This window comes from Fistularia commersonii, chromosome 7 (assembly GCF_037954325.1).
Source record: "Fistularia commersonii isolate RoL2024-O1a breed Wild chromosome 7, RoL_Fcom_v1.0, whole genome shotgun sequence".
Taxonomy (NCBI): domain Eukaryota; kingdom Metazoa; phylum Chordata; class Actinopteri; order Syngnathiformes; family Fistulariidae; genus Fistularia; species Fistularia commersonii.
The window spans coordinates 4,621,313-4,632,500 of record NC_141290.1 but is presented as its reverse complement, the minus strand read 5'-3'; the positions used below and the strand labels follow the sequence as shown (position 1 = coordinate 4,632,500).

The 11,188-nt window shown below is 47.6% G+C and overlaps 2 protein-coding genes across 6 annotated transcripts in view; one reads left to right on the top strand and one right to left on the bottom strand.

Annotated features, from left to right (window-relative positions):
• lyve1b (lymphatic vessel endothelial hyaluronic receptor 1b) overlaps positions 1–9,514 on the bottom strand; it is an 11,089-nt gene extending 1,575 nt beyond the window's left edge. The window contains exons 1-9 of one of the 5 annotated variants that reach the window (XM_086149251.1): positions 9,302–9,514; positions 9,042–9,121; positions 7,478–7,630; positions 5,906–7,326; positions 3,236–3,379; positions 2,250–2,403; positions 1,642–1,781; positions 1,229–1,558; positions 103–175 (exon numbers count right to left, since the gene is read on the bottom strand). In XM_086149251.1, the coding sequence (XP_086005377.1) occupies positions 103–175; positions 1,229–1,558; positions 1,642–1,781; positions 2,250–2,403; positions 3,236–3,371 (833 nt within the window). In that variant the 5' untranslated portion in view covers positions 3,372–3,379; positions 5,906–7,326; positions 7,478–7,630; positions 9,042–9,121; positions 9,302–9,514. Of the gene's footprint in view, positions 1–102; positions 176–1,228; positions 1,559–1,641; positions 1,782–2,249; positions 2,404–3,235; positions 3,380–5,905; positions 7,327–7,477; positions 7,631–8,739; positions 8,863–9,041; positions 9,122–9,301 lie in introns of those variants that run through there. The other 4 variants (XM_086149254.1, XM_086149249.1, XM_086149252.1 and 1 more) reach the window with 4 other exon arrangements.
• Positions 9,006–11,059, top strand: LOC147232420 (uncharacterized). The gene is made up of 4 exons (XM_086149255.1): positions 9,006–9,030; positions 9,496–9,594; positions 9,671–9,738; positions 9,829–11,059. Exons 2-4 carry the CDS (start codon positions 9,529–9,531, stop codon positions 9,989–9,991), a joined length of 297 nt encoding a protein of 98 aa, XP_086005381.1. The 5' UTR covers positions 9,006–9,030; positions 9,496–9,528; the 3' UTR covers positions 9,992–11,059.
• The last annotated feature ends 129 nt before the right edge of the window (positions 11,060–11,188 follow it).

The window sequence follows — 11,188 nt, the reverse complement described above, 5'->3', positions numbered from 1 at the left end:
CTCTCACACCAACTACCTTCATATCCTCACCCACTACCATTGTTGTCATTGTTACTGTTGTTAATACCATTTCTATAAACATTATTATTGTTGTACACGTACAGTCTGTAGAAGTACGCAGCAATGGCTGATGCCAGGATCAGGAGGAAAACACCAAGGACAACGGCAAAAACACCTGGAGGCAAAACAAACGATTTAATGAAATTCAATGAATAAAGCAGAAATTCTCTGTTTCATAATCTCATTAATTACATTTGATTAAACTAACTAAAACGAGTTAAACTAACTAACTAAATTGATCTATATGTCTATTTCCTTCAAAGAACTATCGACATTTTTAAAAAAATGTTTTTTGTCAGGAAATGAGAAAATAGTTTTTTGAAAAATAAACAAGTGGACAAATAAATACATCAATGAATAAATATGTTCACAAAGATAATCAAGTCCAAGGGTAATCACACATAAAACGTCTAAAATAGACAGACAAAAAAAATACAATATTGCTAAACATAGTTAAAGATCATCTCAGTATCTGTTCGAATATAGATATCTATCTATCTATATCTATATCCACATCTATATCTATATATAGTACATAAATGCAGCTTCATTCATATATTCTATATTAGAAATATAGTGCATATTTTGCAGACCTGGGCATTTTATGTCTGGCGGGCCACATCCGCCCCATTCTGCTTTTTTTCCGGCCCGTCTATTTTCTTTGAATATTTTAATAAGTATCTTCAATCAATATTGACTTTAGACACTCCTTATTTCTTTCCTTTTGTTTAATTTTGTATGGATGATTACATACAAAATAATGTCAGTACATTCATATGATCATTCATGATTTTAATGTTGAAATAAAATGCCAAAAAAATGTAAATATTTCAATGACATATTTCATTTTGTTCATTTTAAATGCTACCTAGTTGGCCTGTGCATAAGAAAAAGTGTCCCGCCACCCAAAATAATTGCCCAACCCTGGTATATTGTTATTTTATATGTTAATAATATGTTATAATTATGTATGTAAATCGGTACCCATAGAGAATGTGCTTACAGTGCATTTGGAGCAGTTTTGGGTGCCCTCGTGGTCAGATGTGATATCAGCCTGCGTTTGACATCAACCTGTGTGTCGCTAATGGGTTATAATGTGATAACAAGCACCAGGCGTGATGTGTAATCCTGCCCGCAAAGGAGCCGCCTCGCCGAAAATTAGACTCACCTCCTAGAGGCGGCTTGGCCGGCCCAGACTCTAAGAAGACCGGATAATTGGAAGCGTGAGGCTGTGTCAGGGAGGCAGGCGCGAACGTGAAGACCAATGGAGAAGGGGGAGGGAAAGATGTGCTGCTGGCGAGGGAGGGCTGGGGAGTAGAGGTGGACGTGGACGTGGACGGCGGCCGGGTGGTAGATGTCAGAGTGGCCTGCTGATGGTTCTCCGCGGTCGACGGCGAAGCCGTTATAGATAAGGAGGGCGTGGTGGCTGCAGCCGGCGAGCTGGAGGGGGTGGAGGTTCCGGGGCTTGGGGTCGACGCCTTCAGGGGCTCCTGAAAATCTGACACAGCAGCGACTAGAATTCCCTGCGTTTCAGAAAAGATGTGTTTGAGGACCGGCATGCCGGGCGGAAACAGGAGGTACCCGATGCGTTGAAGCAGAAGACGCCAAACTTCTTCTCCTCGCTGGCGCGCCACAGCACCACCCCTGTCTTGCCGCTTCCACACCTCAGGTCGGCTGTTTGCCTCGGGATGACAGCGACCTTCTCCAGGATCCAACCAAATCTAGGAGGAGTGTGAAACAAGAGCATAATTTTGCACATAAAAAAAAAATCCAGTTGTTTGCTAGCTTCTCACGATGAAGAAACATTTTAAATTTCATGGATGTGGCACAGTTTAAAAACAAATATTGGCGAGGTAAATCCTCACATCGTCCGCATACGCGCACATTCTTACTTCAGCGACACCAAAACAAAACGGGACATACATTTGTAAGAAAAAAATGCTAATTGGCGTTGCCGGAATGTTCCCAGTGTTAGCCACGCTGGTTGCCACCCTTGCAACAAGTTACGTCATTATATTCCAAATGCATGCTACAATTCTTGGTGTTTTTTTTTCATTATTCTCAAACAAAGTAGATGAAAGCGCCCCTGCTGATTGGCTGTTCCCTTTGATAGTTGGTTTAACCGAACGGCACGTGCATTTTATTTTAGAGTGAGCGATGACTAAACCCGCCACATAATTCCGACCTACTTGCACATCTCCAGCCCTTGCTGCACCGCTTTGTCCACCTGTGCCAGTGTTGCTATGGTGACATTCATGGACAGGCAGGCGGCGCTGGCGGCGCTGAAGTTGAAGGTGTACGACCCGCCCTCGATGAGCAGGAAGACGCCGCCGGCTCTTTGAGCTGGGAAAACACACACGCAGAGGCCGACGCGATTTATCGACATTTGTCAAGTAAAATCACCGGGCTAAATGTAGGAGCTTCACATTTTCAAATAACAAGAGCTTTTCTAGGATATAATTCAATATCTATATTTCAGGATACTTTTCATTTCACAATGTGAAATTACTAGGTAGAGATTATTCATCCATTCATCAAATATCACCGGCCATACATTATTATAATAACCAGTCTACACAAGAGAATTACAAAACAAAATCTTAAATATCACTGAATGCATTTTCTTTAATATGCATTTTATTTGGAAAGTGTGTGAAAGCATTTCTAAAATCAAATTGAAACCTGCAAATGTATTTCCTATCCATATATGTTTTATTTTGAAAAACAAAGCAAACATAATATATTATGCAATCGCAGACAATACATTTGCCGCAGAACACAAATAACATGTAATTCTATTTAATAATCTTATACAAATACACAATGAATACTTGAAAAACATTTTAATTTCACATACATTTTATGTTATATATGCCATACATATATTATGACTGGCTGTTATCAATATACAGCATTTCAAAGTTATCTATTTTCTTTATTATTCTTTATATTCAAATTGCTCATGAAAGAGAAAATACTTTTCTGCACCTTTAGCCCCCCCCTAACCCCAAAATGTATAAATTATATACAAATATATATATAAAAGAAATCATTTATTTTACAAAACAGCAGATCGGACAGTGCACTGAGTGTGAAATTAAAATTGAAAAAGATTTTCTTGCATGCGCGCGCACACACACACACACACACACACACACCCTCAGTCGTGACTCACCCACGCTGGAGGCCGAGGCCCGGGGCCAGACGGCGGTGCAGGACAGGAGCAGCAGCCGGGCGACTAGCAGTTGTAGCGCCATGTCGAAATATATTCTGGAAGGGTCCGAGAAGAAGGCGCTGCCTGGGGGCCTCATCGCGTCTCCTGACGGGAAAAGGAAACAGGACGCCAAGGTCAAATCTGCTAAATGCCCCATTACCCCCTCAAAACAGTCCCATCAATTATCAATGAGCTAATACGTCATGAGCAAACACCCCCAAACCCCCCGTGCATCCAACCAATAACATTTTAGAAATATAAAAATTGAGGTTCTCCGGGAAACAGGAAGAGTCGCGGTGTTGGCGTGTTTTCAAAAGTCTTTTTTCTTTTCCTGCTTCATCAGCATCTTCTCCTCTGTCACTAATGGAGGGATGGAGGATGTCGTGATGAATGAACCAGAGGGGTTGTCGTCACCGGCATTTTCTCGTCGAGGAACCCTGACCCCCGGATCAGAGGGGAACCCTGGAACACGAGAAGAACTGAGGAACAGGTCCAGAACCAAAAGATACGGGGGAAAACCCGAGGACAAGACCAGAACCCTTGGAAGTCAGTATTAGCTCCATGGTGTAGGTTTTTTTTGGCAGCGAGTATGTGCACACACAGCACAGAGCAGGAAATATGAAGTGCTGTGAACAAACCCTCAAGAGACACCATGGAAAATATTTAACGGGGATGATAAGAAAGGCCGTGAGAGGCGAAGATAACGAAACAAACGAAAGTCACCCAAAAACTAAGATGAGGAAATATGACGAGGCGTATGTTGCTCTTGGCTTCACTGTGACGACGGCGGGAGGCGAGGAAAGACCGGCGTGTTTACTGTGTCTAAAAATGTCTGCAGCGGACAGCATGAAGCCAAATAAATGAAGGCGTCACCTCGAGACATGACACCCCTATTTCCCTGATAAGCCTTGAGTTTTTTCAGCAAAAACATGCTGAATATTGACAACAATCATCCTGCTTTGTAAAAGCTACTTCAGTACACTGACAAGCACCGTTATGTTAATAAATGTTAATAAAGCTATTCTTTGTTGCAAGTTGATCTATGTTTCTTTCTTTTTCTTTTCCTTAATGTGAATAAGGATAAAATATTGTGCGGATGTGTACATATAACAATTTTATAGACAAATGATACTATTTACAGTTGCAGCAGAGAGTGGTAGAGGGTGGTTGGAAAAGTTTTCTTCTTCCTAGGGAAGAAGAAAACTTCTTCCTTAAAGTCATGAGGAGAAGCAAAAGGACAGGAGGACATGAGGAGAACCCATGGACTCAAGGAGAAGCCAAGGACATGAGGAGAACTCAGACATGATAGGAACTCAGGGAACAAAGGGAAATGCAAGAAGACAAGAAGAACCCAATCACAAGATCAGAAACAAGGGATTCAGGGAGAACACGAGAGCACTGTGACGTGATGTGACTCCAGTAACCCAAGGAGAACCTAAGGACATGAGGAGAACTGAAAGACATAAGAGGAACCCAGGGACTCAAAGAGAACCCAAGAACACAACAAGAACCCAGAGACATAAGGAGAACCAAGAGACACGAAGAGAACCCAAGGACATGAGGAGAACCCAAAACATGAGAGGAACTCAAGGACTCAAGGAGAATGCAAGAATACAAGAAGAACCCGGTAACATGAGGAGAACCCGAGGATACGAGGAGAACCCAAAGAACAGTGAGATCTTCGGGACACAACCAGAAGCCATGGACTCAAGAGGAACCCAAGGACACAAGAGGAACCCAGTGACTACAGGATGAAACAGGGACAAAGGGAGAACCCAAGGACATGACAAGAACCTGGGGACTCAGTGAGGGCCAAAGGACACAAGAAAAACCCAGGGACACATGAGGAGAACCAATGGATACGAGGAGAACCCAGAGATATGAGGAGAGTCTGGTGACATGAAGAGGAACCAAGGAACTCAAGGAGAGTCCAAGAGCACAACAAGAACTTAGTGACATGAGAAGAATCCAGTGACACAAGGTTGACCTAAGGACACTAAGAGAACCCAAAGACATGAGAGGACCTCATGGACTCAAGGAGAATGCCGAGATGTACTATCCTGAGACAGGGACTCGGGGTAGTCCTGGAGGTTTGCTGCCCGTAGTGACCCAGGGCAGCGTCGCGCCCCCCCTGAACATTCTGATCCTTTATTTACAAACAGGTTTAAAAATAAACTCAGACTTCTGAGAGGAACCTGAATCACTTAAGAAGAACTGGATAAGAGAAACTCCAGCTCCCCTCCACCACCTCCTCCTCACCTCCCCCCCGCTCCCCCCAGGGTGATTAACTAACGATGTAATGACAAAAATCCCTCCTCGTTCTCGGCCAATCAGCCGGCGGGAGAGATCAGAGGCCAGCCAGCGCTCCTGCGATGTGTCTCCGAAACCAGCGCTGACAGCGGCGGACCAGGCGCCACCTGGAACGCATTTTCCGCCGTTTTGTGAGGTCGCCAGCAGTGGACGGAAGAACCACTTCTCTCCCCACCACCACCACCTCCCTCCTCTTTGATTAGTCACATCTGACCAATCTGTCTACAGGAGCGAGTGTTGGGAACATTCCGGAAGTTGAGGCTGAAACACACATATACACGCACACACACACACACTCACCACCCAGCAGGCTCCTGTTACCTGATAAATAATGGATGACGCTGGTATCCGCCTAACCTCGATAACTGAGAACCTCATTCAGGATCCGCAGGTCGGGAGGACGCCGTACTTCCTCCTATGTCCCTGCGCGCCAAGTCCCATTCCGACCTCCGGGCGGTGGCGGGGTCGTCGCTGGACGGCGCCGCCTGCAAGGCCCTCTCCATGAGCAGCGGCAGCGTCCACAGGGGTCCCCGCTTCGGGTCCGGGTCCGGGTCCGGGTCCGGGGGGGAGGTCAAAGGGCTCCCCAGGCCGCCGTGGCGGCCGGTGCGAGCCGTCAGGCCCGTCAGTGCCGCCGGCAGCTCCTACGTCCAGATCCACCATCTGCAAGGGGAGCTGGTGCGGAAGAGGAAGGTCAGTGCAGCTTGAGATGCAAATAGAAAATAGAGATTAAAAAAATGATTGATTGAAAAAGATAAAATTAGAAAAAAAAAATGTTTTCTCGAGTTTAAAACATTAAAATAAAAATGAAAGTACAGGAAAATAAACCATGTTTGAAAGGCTTTTTAGATTTGGGGCTTTTGGGACGCCGTTTTCGCTCTCCTTTCAAACACGTTTGCTTTCTGTTGGCGAGGTTGTAAATCCAGGAGTGCGAGGACCTGCGGAGGGAGAACAGGTATCTGTCCAACGAGGTCCACATGGAGCGGATCGCCATGCGCACGGAGAACGAACTGACCATGAGGAACCTCAGGAACCTGAACCAGGAGCTGCAGGCGGAGCTCAAAGAGGTACGGGGGCGGCGGCGTGCGAATGGTTGGCGACGTGTGTGAAACCAGGAGCGTCCGTTGACCCCGATTCTTCTCCCACCTGGTGGGGTCGCGTTACACCCGCGTTCCTTCCGCCGCCAGCTGAAGCAGAGGCTGTGCCAGAGCCAGCAGAGGGCGGCGCTGTGCTCGCGGGCGGCTGACGAGGCGGAGGAGTCCAGAGGGGAGGCTGAGAAGAGCCGGGCGCTGGCGGAGGCCCGGGCCCTCGGGAGCCTGCGGGACAAGGAGGTGGCGGAGGCCGACGGGAAGCTCCTGGGTCAGGAGCTGCTGCAGCTGAAGAAGGAGGTACAGAATCCTGTTTTTCCTCACGTCAGGGGACATGACCTCCCTGAGCTGAGACACACAAGGTGCTCCGGTGGCAAACACACACACACACACACACACACATCATGGTCAGCTACTTGTTTCCATTACAATCAAGTGAAGTTGCTAACTGACTAAATTGGTAATGGACCCCCGCCGAACCCCCCTTCCCCACCTGGTCTTTTTCTCCAGCACACGACAGCTTTGCCGGCGGGGGGGGCCAGAAAACTGTCAGTGTTTTGTTTCCGCTGTGAGTGTGTGTGTGTAAATCGGAAGATATCCGCCTCACGACGCAACGCTTTGTATCCAAATAGAGCGGCTGCAGATCAGGAGCGCCCCCTTCAGGCCGGAGAGGAGGCGGGTAGAGTAGGACAACCCAGAAACATGAAAGAAATGAAAACCCCTGTTGCTAATTTTTGGGCGCGCTAACAAAGCTCACCGGCGCTAGCACTAGCTTTAGCGTCACTTGAGCTTTCCCGCCATCTCTTACCGGCAGCACTCGGACCTGCGGCTCCTGCTGGCTCAAACGGAGAAGAACCACCTGGAGGCCCGTCTGAAGCTGGAGCGGCTCCTCGGGGAGAACCGGGCCCTCCTGCGCGAGAAGGACGGCGTGGAGGCGGACAGGGACGCCCTGCGGGACAAGCTGAGGGCGACGGCGGAGGAGAACGTCCGAGTTAAAGAAAGGCCGGTGCTTTAAACTCACATTCGGGTTCGGGTTCTAGGTTCTGCTTTTTGTGTGTTAGACCCCCCATCCCCTGTAGCAAAAGCATACAACCCTGCAACGTCCACCAGATTATTCATATCGGAGGCGAGTTTTCCAGGAAACACAAATGAGTTAAATTACTGAGGATGGTGAATATGACTGACAGGTGAGGCGAAACCCCAGCTATCGCCCCGCCTCCAGCCAGGACTGGCAGGCGAGGAGGGGAACCTATGTAACGGATGAATGAGTGAATAGCGGCGTGAGCTGTGGGAGGCCGAGATTTATTATCTTTTTAAAAGGGGGGGGGGGAGTTGAGTGTGTGTGTGTATGCCAGTGAGGGGATGTTTTTTTCACCGTCACCCGTCCACACAGGGAAACCACGGCGACCTTTGACCGCAACTGCAGCTCCTTTATCAGGGGGGCGTCAGTGGGAACCCGTCCAGAGTGGAAATTCCACATAAATCCAGAAAGTTAACGAGATTACGTTTGTGTATGTGTGTGTTTGAATGAGGCCCGGTTCATGTTAACCCTTTCATTTCTTGTTCAAACTTAAGTAGTAGTAGAGATAATAGTAGTATGTGGTGATGTAAGTACACAAAATTACTGATAATTTTGAAAGGACAGTCACCTTAATGAAAAGAAAATGAATTAAAAATGCATGAGTTAATTGTTTGTGTTACAAACAAACACACACACACAACCTCTGCAAACGTGTTGTCGGCTAAGCAGGGCATGAAAGGGTTAAACACTATCGTTTCTGTTTCCCTTCTTCACACACAAACACACACACACATACACACACAAAGTGACGGGCAACGCTTGTTTTTCTCTCCAGGAAAATAAAAAAGAGCAGGAAACCCATGAGGTACGAGGTGGGGCAATGTGAAACATGAAAGCTGCGGGTCAAAGGTCAGGATGGTGGAGCAAGAGTGTGAGAGGATGTGTGTGTGTCAGAGAGGGAAAGCTCATCTGTCAGGAGATGGAAAGCTGTTTTTAGAAAGGCATGTTCTCCTAAAAGCTCTGCTGCAAAATGAAAACGGTAAAATCACCTGAATCGGGATGCGGCATGTCATTTGCGGGGACAAGCTAACAAGCTAACTCCTGTTGTCTTCCAGCGAGGGGAGCTGGCGGCGGCGCGCTGAGGCAGCGGAGGAGGAGAGTGCGCGGGCGGGACGGGCGCGGGAGGAGGCCGAGGCGGAGCGGCGGCTGGCCGAGCGCGAGCGCCAGGACAGGGCGAGGGAGAGCCAGGAGTGGAGGGAGAGACACCGGACTCTGAGCGACAGGCTGAGGGAGGAGGACGACCGCAGGGCACTGAGCCAGGACAAGGCGGTGAGGAAGAGGTGGAACTTACATCTCTTTGGGCTTCAACCAATCACCTGCCTCCTCCAACCCTCTCCTCCGGGCAGCTCCAACCTTCTCCTCAAACCCAGTCTAACAGAAAATCCATGTTACATTACATTTGGCAGACGCTTTTATCCAAAGAGACTTACAATAGAGGACATAAGGACTGCAAATAACACTTGCAAATACAAGATGCGTTCTCTGGGAACCTCATCTTCATCTCTGCTGACACCCGTCTTTTCTTCACTAAACCCACATGGCTGCTCTCACCTCCGTCTTCTACATCCCTGACTTTCCTCCATCCATCCGCACGCCTCTTCTCCAGTGGACCACTACACTTGCTTACATCCTCCACCTTCTTCTCTACCAGCAGGAAACAAAACATTGCATTAGAATTGTTTCAAAGGGGGGAAGACTTCGTAATACAAGTGTGTGTGTGTGTGTGTGTGTGTGTTCTCCCTCAGTGTCAGGCCAACATCAAGAGCTTCCTCCTCTGCATGACAGAGAGCGACCAGAGGGTGAAGATCCTCAGGAGCCAGGACGGAGCGCCCAGGAGCTTCACGGTAACGTCGCCGTTCGGAAGTAGGTCAGAGGTCACGCTTTGACCATGACACCGTATTGTGATCACGTGACCCCCAGGAGGGCGAGCCCGTCTACGTCCCGACCCCGGAGCCCGGGCCCGAGGAGCCGGAGAGGAGCCCGTCCAGGTAAGCGGGTGGCCACCAGAGGGCGCTGCCTCACCACCCAAACCTGAAAACATCAACATGCGCTTTTGTTTTTAAAACGCCACCTTCCAGGAGCCTGGGGCGGCTGTGCCCCCTCCTCGCCGGGCGGGACCAGGGTCTGGGCCGCTTTGACGAGCTCCCCGCCTTCGGGGGCGAGCGTCCTGACTCGGGGCCGCACCGCAGAGGAAGGAAGGTGGTGGACTATTTCTGGATCCCCACAGAGCCGGAGACCTAAGACACCTGCAGCAGATTTACAGATTATGTCATTTGGTCACATGACAGTGGACTTACACTGTTTAGCCACTACCTCAAATTACAGCCACTACCTATGACAGGAACCCAATTGCAGGTCCTCCCGTGTGTGTGTGTGTGTGTGTGTGTGTGTGTGCAGTGGTTGGTGATTCAGGACACTGATTCAAGATAAAAACTGGACCATCTAGATCAGGGGTCGGCAACCCGCGGCTCTTTCATCTTTACACTGCGGCTCCGAGTGGCTTGGGAAAATGAATTATATTTAATTGAAATGTATTTCATTTGTGTTAATTCCTTTTTTTAACTTTTAATTCTAAGTTGGAAGATAATTGTGATCTTGAAATATTAAATTAAAATTATTTTTCGCCGCTCAAAAACACGTCAGTCACGGAAACCGGTATACCCGCCAGCCGGTAAAGTCCCGATTTGCAGATGCTGTGCGCAGAAGTTCGGGAGCAGAAGTCCCATAAACCAGGTAAATTAAATATTTATGAAGATATTTTGCAAATATTTATTTTTTGTTGTTTACTGACACATTAATTTGTTTGCGATTTTATTTTTAAAATTCAGGTCAAGGCTCCGCTACACGCTCTGAAAGCCCAAAGCTCAAAATGAGTTGATTACATAAACAAAATTTTATTTTCTCCATATTACTAAATTTCAGAAGCAACACACTACACACTTGTTTATACAAAGTGTAAAGGTAATAAAAAGCAATATATATAGTGGTACCTTTATTTTAGACGTCAAAAAGTAATTGCGGCTCCCAGTGTTTTCTTTTCCGAGGACACCGGGTCCAAATGGCTCTTTGGGTATTAAGGGCTGCCGACCCCTGACCTAGATCCTAATTAGTCAATATGTATGCAGAGCATGGCTGGGGAAACATCCCATCGCAGCCCTGACGCCATGACGACGCACATCGCCCTTTGCGGAATATCAAAGAGTGTGTTTTTGTTAGTCTTAAAAAAATAAAATTAAAAAAATAAAAATCCTAGTCCTTTGGACACTGCTGCTATCTTATCTGTCAACAAAAGCCTTAAAGGGCAATTAATCAAAGGCACTTAAACTTGGCTAGTCGTATGGTTGCCTGGCAACCTCCCTTCCCCTGACGCAACGTAGGAAAGTGACCAGGACCGGCAGCAGTGGAGACCATTGCCCCCCCCGAGGCATGGGGTGGGAC

Coding starts and splice junctions, on each gene's coding strand:
- LOC147232420 (XM_086149255.1), top strand. CDS start 9,529: ATGACAGAGAGCGACCAGAGGGTGAAGATCCTCAGGAGCCAGGACGGA. Junction 9,595..9,670: donor GAGCGCCCAGGAGCTTCACG/GTAACGTCGCCG, acceptor CGTGACCCCCAG/GAGGGCGAGCCCGTCTACGT. Junction 9,739..9,828: donor CCGGAGAGGAGCCCGTCCAG/GTAAGCGGGTGG, acceptor GCCACCTTCCAG/GAGCCTGGGGCGGCTGTGCC.